We start from the raw sequence: 13954 nt of genomic DNA on the forward strand, positions 1-13954 counted from the left end.
CAAAAGACCAGTTTTCCTTGGAAACCCCATAACCACTTGATTATCAGCAAAGCCAGCAAAGTAATATCCATCCTGCTGATTCCTTGCACTGTGCCTGAGTCACAGCGACTAGCTTTTGTGCTGGATATTTTCTGTTTCCTCTTCAGATCCATTCTCTACACTGCCACACTGTGCTCTGAGCTCTGAGAGGTTGACCTTGATGGAACCCATCAGTGGACTCCCTTGTTTTCTGACTTCTAGTGGCTTCAGCCAATGGGAGGCGCCAGCAGGAGATTGGCGGGTGGGAGGAGGGGGAGGCTGGGGAGTTCCTTTGCCCAGCTTCCACCATGCAGAGTTGTTACAGGTGGCGGAGTCCTCCCTCTACTGGAGGCCACTGCTCCGGTCAAGGGGCACTTTCCCTGCAGCTCCCTTTCCCAGGATTCAGTAATCCCTCCAACAGTGGTAACTGCTTCTCTGATAATCCCTCCAACAGTGGTAACTGCTTCTCTGACTGGGGAGGCCCCAGGGTCCTGCAATATGCTTACTAGCTTCTCTAACTCCTGCCGCACCTTCATACATAGGTCTTTCATCCCTCTGTCCTCAAATGACTCATTCTGAGTGTGCCATCTCTTTCCTGCCTAAGCCCTGACCGAGGGAGTTAGGAAGGGGGGAGCCACTCTTATCACTCTCACCATATTCAATGACGGCTGAGGTACGTTCGTCCATGTTAGCGTTCCAGAACACACAGCTGACGTTCCTGCCGGGGTGCAGCTTGAGGCGCAGAATGCTGGTGACCTGGTAGAGGCCATCAGCGGTCTTGATGTGGCTGGTGTTGGCAGGAACGCTGACGTTTTCCCAGTATACTTCTGCCAACGGATAACCTTCGGCCTGGCAGGTGAGCTCTACCTCATCTACCCCCGGGATCCTAAGTAAATAAGTGTTTATTTCCTTGTAGGAAGCTGGATAATAAAAGAAGAAAAAGAAATAATCTTTCTTTTCTGGTTCCGAGACGGCTTTGGACTTGGTAACATGCGAAATGAATAAAATTATCATTATCGATACTAAGTATCGATACTTATTTTACACATTTCTTTGCCTCAAATAGCACCCCATTTACACTGAATGATATAATTCTTATAACAAAAATGGCATCGTTGATAGTCCCAATTTTTGTTGGAAGTAACTGAAGTGAGATTGAGTATTTTTCCCAGAGTCACGGGGCTAATAACTGGGAGAGTCGATGCTTGCACACCGGAAGTCTGATTGCACATCTCAACAGTACTTTATCCCACCACACTCTGTGGCTTCCTGTATTATTCCAAATTATCTCACGGCTGAGGACTGGAGAAAAGAGAGGGGATAAATAAAATCCCTTGATCACCCCCATATTCTTGGTTTATTTGTTGCTGCTTCTATAGGAGAAAATTCTCTTCCCACTTCCCTCTTTCCTTTCTTCTCTGTGAGATTAGGAGGAGAAAAAACAAAGACCTAGAGTCTGTCTATAAGTAGTCAAGAATGGACTATATCTGTTACTTGCTTCTCCTGTCCAAAACACACACACACACACACACACACACACACACACACACACAGTGAGCCGCACACACTTGTGGTACATGCTGAGTGAATTAATCAAACATTGCTCCCTGCCCTCTAGGAAACAGATCTAAAATGAATACAAGTGACATTGAAGGCACAGGGACAAATTGTCCAATTATTTCAGATGATAGCCTAAAACAAATATTAATAACACATGCAAATACCAAGGAATACGGGAAGTAACCTGTTGATTTTTCAGTGAAGGGAAGAAGAAATGCATACTAGCTTTCATTAGGTAGGAAATATTTAAGAAACAGAATTTTGATGCAAATTTTTATCGCATATATGGCACAAGGGTGACAAAACTATTTTTTTTCTTAAATTGTTGGGAGGAGTAGAAATGAGCACACCCTTTGTGAAAAGTGATTTTAACTTAAAATCACGTTAACAGTGAGGTACTAAGGGTTTTCTAGGTGCTCAACTTTGTGCCCTGTGATTTTACATCCTGCAGAGGGGAAAGGAATGTTCAGGCCCCTCTTCACAATTTTTGCCCCTTTGTGTCCCTGTGTTAGGAGTTGCTAACTTGATTAGTTATGGTCAAAGATGCTCAGTGGGTCACAGTTCTCTGGACTGGGTGACTGAGTCTTGAAGCGCAGTTCACAACCCGCAGCCCTCTCTCTCTTTTTTTTTACTTTTTTTTTTTTTAAATTTATTTATCAGAGAGAGAGAGAGGGGAAGAGAGAGAGCACAGGCAGACAGAATGGCAGGCAGAGGTAGAGGGAGAAGCAGGCTCTCTGCTGAGCAAGGAGCCTGATGTGGGACTCGATCCCAGGACGCTGGGATCATGACCTGAGCCGAAGGCAGCTGCTTAACCAACTGAGCCACCCAGGCGTCCCCCGCAGCCCTCTCTTAAGTTCTTGCCTCCATGTGGGAAAGCTACTCAACTGGGCGCACTGGCTGGCCTAGCTCAAAAACCTCTGGTATCTTCCCTACTCATGGTTTTCCACCTTCTGCTTGTAACTGGGTGGGTGAGGTGAACTTTCTCACCCATGATGCTGGATAAATGAGTAACTTCAGGGTCTTCTGCAAACCTGAACTCTAAGCTAAGATGAGGGTGCAAGAAAAAAGAGTATTTGGATTCACTTTGTTCTCCAGTGTAGACCACCAAAGAAGCCCTGAAGTTGGGAGAGGGGAAAGGAGAAAATCATGTGCTTATCCGGTTATGAATTTAAAAAATGGAGTTCATTTCCCATTTGGTTATTGATTCTTGTATGTATAGCTTAGAGAGGAACAGAGGTGAGTGGCTCTGAAATCTGATTCTATCTCTTTAACATACATTACCTCATTTAAACTGTAAGGACCCGAGGAGTTAGGTAAAATTCATTGTCCTATTTTATAAACAGGGAAACAGCTGGAATCTGGGGTGGGGTGGGGGACTTGAACCCATGCCCTTCATGGCTACATTATTCTGAATCATCATAAGAGGATGACTGTCTATGTAATAGCAAAATGTTTGGGGATGGAGCAACAGACACAGGAAGGGCGGGGACTTAGGGGCACACGGGACTAGTAGAACATGAGGAGAATCAGGTTTGAAGCAGCCTACTGAGAACTTGAACTGGTTAGACTTACCAGTCTCCTTTAAGCCAATTTTTATCTACCTCTGGCAATTTAACAGTATCTGAAGCATGAATTTTGAGGACTCGCTTATCTTTCATTTTATTTATCTATACTATTTCCACTTGGCTTGATGTCCTCTTACGATCATTTATCCTATTACAGTGCAGGTGATTTCTGTAAGTGCTGGGGTCTTTGGGGGAGGGATGGAGGAGAACAAATGGATGCAATGTGTTGCATATGAAGGTCTGGCCCATTCCTGCAGGGGAGCTCAGAACAAGAAGTTGCTCTTGGGGGGCCATGTTGAGAGGTGATTTCATCTGTAGGAGGGTCAAGAATCAGAAGGGAGGCTGAGTCTGTAACCTGGGATATACAAATGATGGAGAAGATGAGAGAGATGTTCAACTAGAAGAACCAGCAAGGTTGGGAAAAGGGATGGGCACTCACAACCGGCATGCATACAATATTAAAGACGCCTCCACAGCCTTGTGCAGTTCGGGAAGTGGGGGAAAGGCATCACTATCAGCCACACACAATGGGGAAGCTGCATCAAGGGGGCTATTCTTAGGAAAAGATGAGTAAATTTTAGAATTTCAGAGCTAAAAGTGATCTTACAATTCAAACGAGTCCAACTTCCTACTCGGCTCTTGTTGGGTATAAGTTTCACACGTGTCAATAGGCCAAGATGCCTATGTTTACACAATTCTTCTATTTTCTTTTTTGTTTACTTCACCTGTTGTAATAGAGAGGAGTTGAAATCTCCAAAAGATTATGGATCTAATTCTGCTTTTAGAGAATTTTTGTGTGTGTTATATGTTCTGAAGTTATGTTGTTAGACATAGACACATTGAGGACTGTTACATCTCCCTCTCATATTGACTTCTTTATCCTGATGAAATGTCCCTTTTTATCTTTAATACAGATAAAAGGAATAAACAAACAAATAATTAAAAAACAATAAATAAAATAAAGATTATCTTTTCTTTTTTCTTCCTTTTTTAAAAAAGATTATCTTTTCTGATATCAGTTAGCTGCTAGATAACTAACTTTTAGCTAAATGCATCTATAAATGGAAACTCCTCTTGCTAGGAGCAGCCATTACCATGATTGGACAATAAGAAAGTTAAACTTTCACTGGAAAGATCATTCTTCTCCCAAGTCAAACTTTGCCTCTTGGCAGCTTCAACCCCTTGATAACTGTCTGGTTTACTAAGTCAATGTATGAGCTACATAGTAGTTAAGAACGTGGTTAGATTAGGCTTGAGCCAATGGCTGGTTATGTGACCTTTAAAGCCCTCAAGTTTCTCCTTTATAACCAGGTATGATAATAACTATCCTTAACAGAGGTGTTAGGGTGATTGAATGAGCTAGTGCCTAGAGCATAGTAAAAATTCAATTAATATTAGCAATGATCATTAGCTGCTGAATATGATCCTTTGGGTATTTGAAGGTAAGTGGCAAGATTCCATATAGTCTTTCCCTTCTGGGTAAAACATGCCTACTTTCTTCAAACATATCTCACAGGACAGTTTTTAGACCCAGTTCCACATACCAGTCTTTGGATTCACTTTGTTTTCCAATGTAACATGATCTATATTCCAGATTTTACCTAAGCAGTATGAAGCACAGGATGACTACTTCCATGTGTTGAGCACATTTTAGGCCCACATTGGGGTTTTCATGCAGCCTAAAGTCATAAATGTTATTAAATGAATGATCCAGGTACAGCTTTGTTGGCTATAACAACTCTGTGGGCTCCTGCAGACTGTCTCCTGGTTGATCCAAGAGCATCTATCACCCTTTGTCAGCTTTGAGTCAACACCTCCCAGCTGTTGAGTCTGCTACAGTTGTGGTCAATTACACCACCATTCATCTCACATTTTACCAATTTACGCACAAGATTTGTGCTGTGTGGATCCTGGGCCTGTCTGTCCTCAAATCCATCCTGCAAGTGTTCTGCTCTGCTCTGCACTGCCTGAAGGCTGACTCCTGCAGGCCGTGTCTCTCAGGCTCCCGACAGCCCACAGGAGGCACAGTGGGAAGTCTGGAGGGCAAACAGGAGGGAGAAGTTACGGTGTTTCCCCCCAATACCCTATGCTCCAAGAGCCTCTCCAGCAGCCCGCACAGCTCTTCCTTCCTCCTGCTGCCGCTGGATGGGCCTGCTGTGGTTCTAGTGTCTCCGTGACTCGGGTCGCTGAGCTCCATTAGCCCTGCGCTCTTCCTCTCCCTCCAGTGCAGTGCAGGCAGCAGCTTCTCGTTATTGCTGATTTGCCTCCCTGTTCCCTGATTAGTCACTCTGTCTGTTCTAGTAAAAGAATTTCTGTTTTCAAATTGAAATTTCTGCCGGTTTGAATGGTCTCTGTCTCCCTGGTCGTCTCTGACTAAAGGATCCCTACGCGACTGGCCACACTCTGGCATCTCTGAAATAGAGATAAGCAGCAGGCGGCATTATCTGCTCTATCATCGTAAGGATGGTAATGAAGGTGAAAAAATGTAGTTGCACACGCCTTGGTCTTACAGAATGTAGGCAGTTTCTAGGAATCGCTGAGGGAAATCTTTTAGGCTTGCTCCCAATTCCTCTGTCGGACGACTGGGGAGGACCCTCGGGTTACACAGCTTGTACTCCCCGGGAGCTTTTGCCCACTGCGGAATTCAGAAGGTCATTGTCAAACTCCAGCTTTCCTTATTGCCTTTCTGGTTCCCCAAAGGAGGAAAGGGAGAGACTTAGCCCCATCAGTGAGTGCTTTAAGCCAATGCTTTCTCTAGGTCCAGACCCTTTCAAGGCTGCCCTGCTTCCCTTGGGCCGTTTCCTCTCCAGGTCCTTTGTCCTCCCGTCCTCCGGGTCGAGGCCAAGGGGAGAGAAGATGGAAGCCTTGTTGCCTCCTTCCTCTGCTCGCTCAAGTCGAACTCCCATCTAGCCTGGGCCTTTTTGTGGATTTGAAAGACTTCTGTGAGCCTCAGTCCGCTCTGGGGGTTGGCGCTCTCCCATCCCCCTCCTCATTTCCTACTAGGCCTTTGGGGGCTGGTTTGGCCTTTCTGTTCCCAGGACTTCGGGGTCTGTCTGGGATCCTTGTGGGCTCAGTCCCTGGGCTCTCCGGCCTCTTCTCTGCAGCCACGCTCCCTACCTTCCCTCAGACAGGTTCCTCGCTACAGCTGCCTGTCAGGTCCCTGTGATCCTGGGTCTTTTAGACTCTCCAGCCCTTCTACCTAATACTGTTTTTCCTGTGCTTTTAAAAAAGTAGTTCTCTTTTCACTATATTTAATATCAACTACTGCCCAGATATCGAAGTAGGTGCTATAAACCTGTTTTCAAGTTTATGCCATAGATCAGGCATTTTAAGGAAAAAGTACAGACTTCTTCCTGTCCTGTTTTATTGAAGCAGATCCTAACTGAGGCACTGGGTCTCCCCTGATCACGATAGGATACTCTCAGGTGTTGGTCTTCAACTTTCCCTGTTTTTTGCTTACATTCCTCTTAAAGGCTGTGACACAGTATGCACCGTCTCACATATTTATTAGGTAGGTTCTTAAAATTTTTTCTAAGTGTGGGTATTGGAAAAATATATAATGTTTATCATTTTATAAACATTATATATTTTAAGTAAAACAATGATTTCCCTCTTAGATATGTACCTAATGCTGTCTAGACATCATAGGAGGTATCTTTTATACACTTCCCTGTCCTTGGGAAAATACATATACAAATTCTCCTGTAGGTGCCTGGGTGGCTCAGTGGGCTGGGGCCTCTGCCTTTGGCTGAGGTCTCGATCGCAGCGTCCTGGAATCGAGCCCCACATCGGGCTCTCTGCTCGGCGGGGAGCCTGCTTCCTCCTCTCTCTCTGCCTGCCTCTCTGCCTACTTGTGATCTCTGTCTGTCAAATAAATTTAAAAAATAAAATAAAAAAAATTCTCCTGTAGGGGCACCTGGGAGGCTCAGTCGGTTAGGCATCTGCTTCAGCTCAGGTCATGATCTCAGGGACCTGGGATTGAGTCCCACATTAGGCTCCCTCAGCAGGGAGTCTGTTTCTCCCTCTCTCTCCCTGTGTGTTCTCTCCCTCTCTCAAATAAAGAAATAAAATCTTTTAAAAAATTCTCCTGTAATGGTCAGAGCTTTAAACTATCTTTTTCATACTGTTTCATTCCATGACCTTCAGCTCCGATTCCACTTTTTTTCTACAGGATTCTATCCAATCTCAACATGTTGTATCGGGGATCCTTATATTTCTGTGCAACAACAAAATATGTATAGCTATTGAGATTGATTTTTTTGCTTGTGATCACAAGGCTTCAAGTATTCAGTTTCCTTCTGCACTGAAATCTAATTTCTATTATCAGAACACCTAAAATCAAAATTTAAAATATTATGAATATTGATAATGATTAAAAGATAAGAGTTGTCCTTCTCCTAATGTCCTCCATGGTGTGGTGCATAAACAATGAATCTTGGAATACTGAAAAAAAAAAAAAAGTTTTCTGGAAATGTATCTCTTAAGGGGACGGGTGGGGCTCTCTTTTTCAATTTGTTCATGTATCCAAGGATGCATATGGTTGTTGGAATGAGGCAAGACTAGCCTCAGCTCTATTTCAATTTTTCCATTTTTATGACAAGAAATACTAAGGAAACTTACTCATATAAACAAGTAGTGGGTGTGGGAGGAGTTTTGTTATAGAGATATCATTTCATGCTCAATAGCCTTATGATTTATTTGGCAAAACAACAACAACAACAACAACAACCCCTACTTCATTTTTTAGCATCAGCTCTTAACTGTACTAGGCCCTCCTCCAGCTTTGCTGAAAACAGAATTTGGTATCACCTGTTTTGCAGAAGGATTTGTTAGTCATCAGTTTGATACGGTATCAATATTTCCGATTAGTCTTTTGTTTAGCAAGGAAGAGTTTTTCTACACCCAGAGGCAACACACCACATTGGTGAGAGGTACACTTCTTATGAAATGGAAGAAGCCAATGATAAAAGAGGAAGTGTTTTAGGGGAACCCCAAGAGACTTGCCTGGAAGCCTAATTCTCAGGCACACTCAATTTGGGGAAAGAATACGTGGGGAAGAGGAAGAATTAGAAACTCATTTCCTAAAATTGCCCGGGCCCCTGCGAACCCTCAGAAAATCCTGTGATCCACACATACCATCGTTCGAAGAGCAACAAGGATTTAAAGAATAAATAATTAAGATTTAAGGAATACACTGGTCTGCAGCTGACCCTCTCTGCTCTAGGTGATGAAGCTGGCAGCATGGCATCCCAGGAAGGAGGGGCAGCCCTCAGCTGGAGAGGAGTGGAAGGACTGGCCCCAGGTTGCCCAGGGACCCTACGATGCATTATAGCATTCAAGCAGAGGTTAACAAACACGGAGGCAGTGCGCTAGGGGGGCAGACACTGAATTCATTAGGGGATCGTGAGAATGTAGAGCCTGCTTTCCTCCCATTAATTGAGATCAGACGAACTTCAAAGTTCTGGAGTTCATCCCAGTTGTGGGTGCGGGAAATGCAATTAAGAGAGAAGGCAATTACATCCAGGCTAATGACTCTCCTCATGACTTACTGAAAGCGGAGGTCAGAGGAGGTCTTTGGACCAGCTCTCCAGACACTCCCCACATGCCAAGAACCATGCTCACTTCCTTAGGTTCAGTATCTTTTTAAATTTGTATAATAATCCTCTGTGGTAGATGCTGCTATGGCTATCCTTTTACAAATAAGAAGAATCTGTGATTGTAAAGGTGAAATACCCTGCCCAGGATCACAGGTGAAAGCATTTACCCTCATGGCTAATCCTCCCGCTTTATCCTTCTTGTCCCAGATCATGAAGTCACAACATTGCTACCAAGCTCCATGGTCTTTAGGGTCCGAAGTCTATGGACTTCCCAGAAGACAGTACAGATCCTCTGAGGCTTACTGGGTGAGACTGGAGAGGACAGAGAAAACCCAGATCAGTCAGTGTGGGCTGAAAGACACAAGCTAGGAACAGAGCCGAGTCTGTTCTTTTGTTAGAAGGCTTTCTCAAAATGGCCTTTTCCAAAGCAAACATGACCTTGAAGATTTCTTCAGACTTAGGTTCTTGGCTTGTGTTGTGGTGAGGAGAGCCCTCAGTCTAGAGGAAGTGGGACAGCGTTGGACCTGACTGGGCTCCCCAAGCCCACCACCCTTCACTTCTTGGACTTCGGCTGCTTCATTTGTAATACATGAAGCTTGGACTAGAACAGCGTTCTCCAAACTTTTGGGACCGTGTCCCACAGTGAGAAAAAATATTTCACATCACAATCCAATGTGCGCACACACACACACACACACACCCCTTATCTCTGAAACAAGAGTTTCACAAAATGACATTCAGCCCTATTATGTGATGCCTTCTGATCTATTCATTTTATTTGAAGAAAGACACCCACCTGGTTGCTACTCACTAAATCGATGCTTTATTCCACGAATGGCCAGCAAACCATCGTTCGAAATGCTCTGGACTAGAGGAGTAAGTTTCTCTTAAAGAGGAGCTTAATGATCAAGCCAGTGTTGTTCCTTGGGGGAAGTGTGAGCAGGCAAAGCTTATCTTAGGCACCCTCCCGGCTTTCAGGGACCCATTTCCTGCCTTCCCTCTAGACCCACATCATTCCTGCAGCTCCTACCCTGACGTACCCTCACCTCAGCTACCTTATACTCAGATATATTTTAAGAAAATATTTCTGGGCAGGTGCTTCTGTTTTCTCTAAGATAGCCCCGTCTCTTTGCAACCATCCTTCTGGTTTTTGCTTGTGCAGATGCCTCCACAGATTCCCGCCCTGGAAACGACTCACCTTTGACTTTCAGAGTCAGGTACTTGTAGTCCCAGGCGAGGCCGTAGATGATGAGGCAGCGGTACTGGCCCGCGTCCGTCAGCTGCACTCGAGGGATGTGGAAGGAGGCCTTCCCCAGGGGCAGCTGCTCTTCCAGCAAGCTGGCTCTTTCACTCTGCAAGGATGTATAGTTTTCCATCTTCTGCAAACTGGCCTTTAAGTTTCTGAGTTCCACAGGACCTCCAGTGTCAAAGTGACACTCCAGGGTCACATTGCTCCCATAGTCCACTGTGTACAGTTCCTTAGGGGCTGTCACTGTAAATAAAGCTGAACAAAAAACAAGGTGTTCTCCCACTGTTTGCCTTCACAACTCAGTTCTGGACAGAGTGGGAGCTGAGGCGCCCATCCCACCCCCTGGTGCGGGAGACACCTGTCACGAACTGGGCCGTCCTTCAGGCTCCTTCCTCTCCAGTGCCCTGTCCTGTCTGGGCAAGAGTGGAGCTCTTGACCCACTGTTTTGAGCTACTTCTCGCCTCTCAACACGCCCCACCTGTGTGGCTGATTATTGTCTTCTTGCCTCTTACCCGGGCTCATTTTCTCTGTATGGATCAGATTATATCAACCCTGCCAAAGACGACCTCCTCTCGTGACTGGGAGTAATCATAATTATCATCTGTTGAGTTCTTACTAGGGGTTAGTCCTCTGCCAACACACAATCTCATTGAGTTTTCCCAGAAAGCCAGCAAAGTAGAGCCATCGTCTTGTTAGAAAATGAAACTGAGGCACAGGGAAGTAGCCTGGATCAGACCCAGGTGTGCCCTTAACCACCGTGTCACATCCGCCCACTGGACAAGGTTCTTCTTTTCTGTCAGTAAGGAGAAAGGAAGAATAGAACTAATATTTAGTGTAGACCTACTATGCACCCGGCACCGTGCTAGGCTTCTATAACTATATCATTTAATCCTGAAAATACAACCATGAAATATGTATTACTATTACTGCTTTACAGTTGAGGAAACTGGCTCAAAGAGGTTCACGCCAGGACACACAGTTAGTGAAGTTAAAATTGGGAGCCAATTAGTTGTTTCGCTAAAATTCTATAGTTACTGCAACAGTATGTCCCAAAATAGGAGGCAAATATGAAGCATGCAAAATAATTATATTTAAGGTCGAATTAAGGCCTAAAGGGAACTGAGTTATTCAGAGAGGAATTTATTTCCTCTTTAATCCTGTTTCAACCCTTCAAGTAACATATAATTTGCAACTAGATTCTCATACCTCCAATAACGGCTATTTCTCCCTTTAATAAAAGAGAAAGCTCCCAGGCAGATACTGTAGGTATCGGGGTAGAATTTAATAACACTGCTTTCATCACATTTATTTTTGCTTATATCCTCTGTTTACCAGTAACAGTGGTCCTTGTTTTCCGTTGTTCTCAAAGAATAAAAGCTGAGTTGATTTAAAGGAATTCTATAAAAACAACGGCATGAAGAGTGGTAAAGCAAAGTAAAACTAATGAAGGTAGTGTGTGCATGAAGACACTGTGGGAAACTGCACAAGGTTATGTCACCTCCATCATTAGCGAATGGATATTCATTACACAGAGGTGTGGCAAGATCTTAACGTAATTTCTGAACGATGACAAAAGACTAGATCAAATTATATTCAGGACAGCTTGCTTCATTCATTCATTTAATTAGTCAAGACGTCCATTCAACAAATATTTGTGGCTTCTAAGCATATGCTATTCAAGATGTTACTATTACAAAAAGCAGTACAGTAAGAGCATGGGGTCTAGTGACAGAGCGACTGGGGTGAGATTATGAGCTCTTTGATCTTGAATATGTCATTTAGCTCTGTGAGTCTCTCCTTATCTATAAATGTGTAAGGTTAATATCTGCATCTAAGTACTGTGGTGAATATTAGACAAAATGGCACATATGCAGTGCCTTATTTTGGCAGGGGATAGGTGGTCAGCAAACACTGGTTCCTGTCTTTTGTACCCTGTTAAAATTCTTGGGAAAGTGGTAATCTGTACATGTAACACAGGGCTGCAAGGACCTATTTAGCCAGAGCAACTCCATCTTGGTTAAAAGCCATTTTCTTGTTTGTGCAATAAAACTTAAACTGACCCTGCTCCCTTCCCCCAGAGGAACTTACTTAGAAGCAAGTCTGGGGAACCAGTAAAATATGGTCATCCAGTCCTAATAACAGAGCCCAGAATACAAGGCCAGGTCGGCCAGTTCTTGGTAACAGAGCCCAGAATACAAGGACGAGTCGGGCTGGGTGGAGACATCCAATCAGTAAAAAACGCACATGCTTTTTCCCTAACCACCAAAGAATGTAAACCCCACAGTTTGGGCGCCAACCTTGAGCACCCATTCTGACCAGAGTAATAGGTTGGGTCAAACAGCTACTATAGGGTAAATTATAATTCAATTGGCCACCTAGTGTGACCTACCATGACTACAATCTCATTGGCCACCTATGTGTGGCCAGACTTTTGCTCTATAAAAGGTAATCTGTAAGATGGAGAGGGTCACCCTCTTCGGAGGCGGCCCTGACCGGTCAGTTAGTTAATTCTTGAGCCTGTAAGCTGGGGGTGGTCGCTCTCTTCAGAGATGGCCCTGGCCGGTCAGTCTGACTTCTAATGCTTGACATAAAATAGAACTTTGTATAACTTTCACCTTGTCTCAGTCTCGTTCCCCTGACCAATCAGTCTGACTTCTAATACTTATCATAAAATAAAGCTTTAAATAACTTTCACTTTGTCTCAGTCTCATTTCGTTTAATAATGGACCTAACAAGGGCCATTCTTTTTTTTTAAGGATTTTATTTATTTATTTGACAGAGACAGATCGCAAGTAGGCAGAGAGGCAGGCAGAGAGAGGGGGAAGCAGGCTCCCTGCTGAGCAGAGAGTCTGATGTGGGCCTTGATCCCAGGACCCTGAGATCATGACTTAAGCTGAAGGCAGAGGCTTAACCCCCTGAGTCATCCAGGTGCTCCGAGGGCCATTCTTCATTAACTGTGATATTTTATTAACCAGGACAGCCCATTCCCTGACCATCCTGGGCAATAGATTTTTTTCTTGAAAGATTTTATTTATTTATTTGAAAGAGCACAGTTTGAGGGGGAGGGGCAGAGGAGAGGGAGACGTCACATTGCAGGGCTCCATCCCAGGACCCTGGGATCACGACCTGAGCCAAAGGCAGATGCTTAACTGACTAAGCCACCCAGGAACCTACTGGGCAATAGATTTTAAAGTACTAGTAAAGGGTTCCTGGGTGGCTCAGTGGGTTAAAGCCTCTGCCTTTGGCTCAGGTCATGATCCCAGGGTCCTGGGATCGAGTCCCACATCGGGTTCTCTGCTCAGCGGGGAGCCTGCTTTCTCTTCTCTCTCTGCCTGCCTCTCTGCCTAGTTGTGATCTCTGTCTGTCAAGTGAATAAATAAAACCTTAAAATAAATAAATAAGGTACTAGTAAATTTTGGGTTTCCTATTGCTTAAATGGTTCACACTGCAATTCTCTTCTGACCTGAGTTTCTCCTCCTACAATGCTGCAAGACTTTGAAGGTAGTGACCAGGCTGTTTGTTTTGGTGTCTTCAGCGCCTGGCACATAGTTCCTCCCACTTAAGAGTTTGGCAAATGGCAGCAAGAGGGAGAAGTAAGAGAGGATGAGCCTGACCACTTCTGTCTTCCTCTCATCAAACTGCAACTTGCCCCTGGGGCACAAGCTGGCTGGCATTCTTAATCATCACACAGCACACTTGGTAGTGACGCCCAAACTTGAGCTTTCTCAAGAACAACTGGGCGAGTTTACATTTTGCAAGCCCTGTTTTCACCATGACTGGAACATTAACACGCCTTTCTGACAGATTTGCAGTACAGGAAAGAATTCACATCTGCCAGCAGGCTGGGGCTGAGGCAGATCTAGAACATGAGTGCTTCTCGGTCAAACACTGCTGATCACACCCGCATTTGCCTGGACAGATTGGGAAGACTGTGAGATGACACACGTGAACAGAGATTTGTGCTT

At 44.5% G+C, this 13954-nt stretch overlaps 1 protein-coding gene across 2 annotated transcripts in view; it reads right to left on the bottom strand.

Moving 5' to 3' along the window:
• Nucleotides 1-13954, bottom strand: part of PDCD1LG2 (programmed cell death 1 ligand 2) — a 57124-nt gene that overhangs the window by 24304 nt on the left and 18866 nt on the right. For both annotated transcript variants that reach the window (XR_006601952.1, XM_004766170.3), the window contains exons 3-4: nucleotides 9939-10244; nucleotides 672-938 (exon numbers count right to left, since the gene is read on the bottom strand). Coding sequence is in view for 1 of the 2 variants with exons in the window: in XM_004766170.3 (XP_004766227.2) it covers nucleotides 672-938; nucleotides 9939-10244 (573 nt within the window). In the remaining variant the exon portion in view is untranslated. The remainder of the gene's footprint in view (nucleotides 1-671; nucleotides 939-9938; nucleotides 10245-13954) is intronic.

The sequence above is a fragment of the Mustela putorius genome, unplaced genomic scaffold (assembly GCF_011764305.1).
Source record: "Mustela putorius furo isolate JIRA1106 unplaced genomic scaffold, ASM1176430v1.1 tig00003854_pilon_pilon_pilon, whole genome shotgun sequence".
Classification (NCBI taxonomy): Eukaryota; Metazoa; Chordata; class Mammalia; order Carnivora; family Mustelidae; genus Mustela; species Mustela putorius.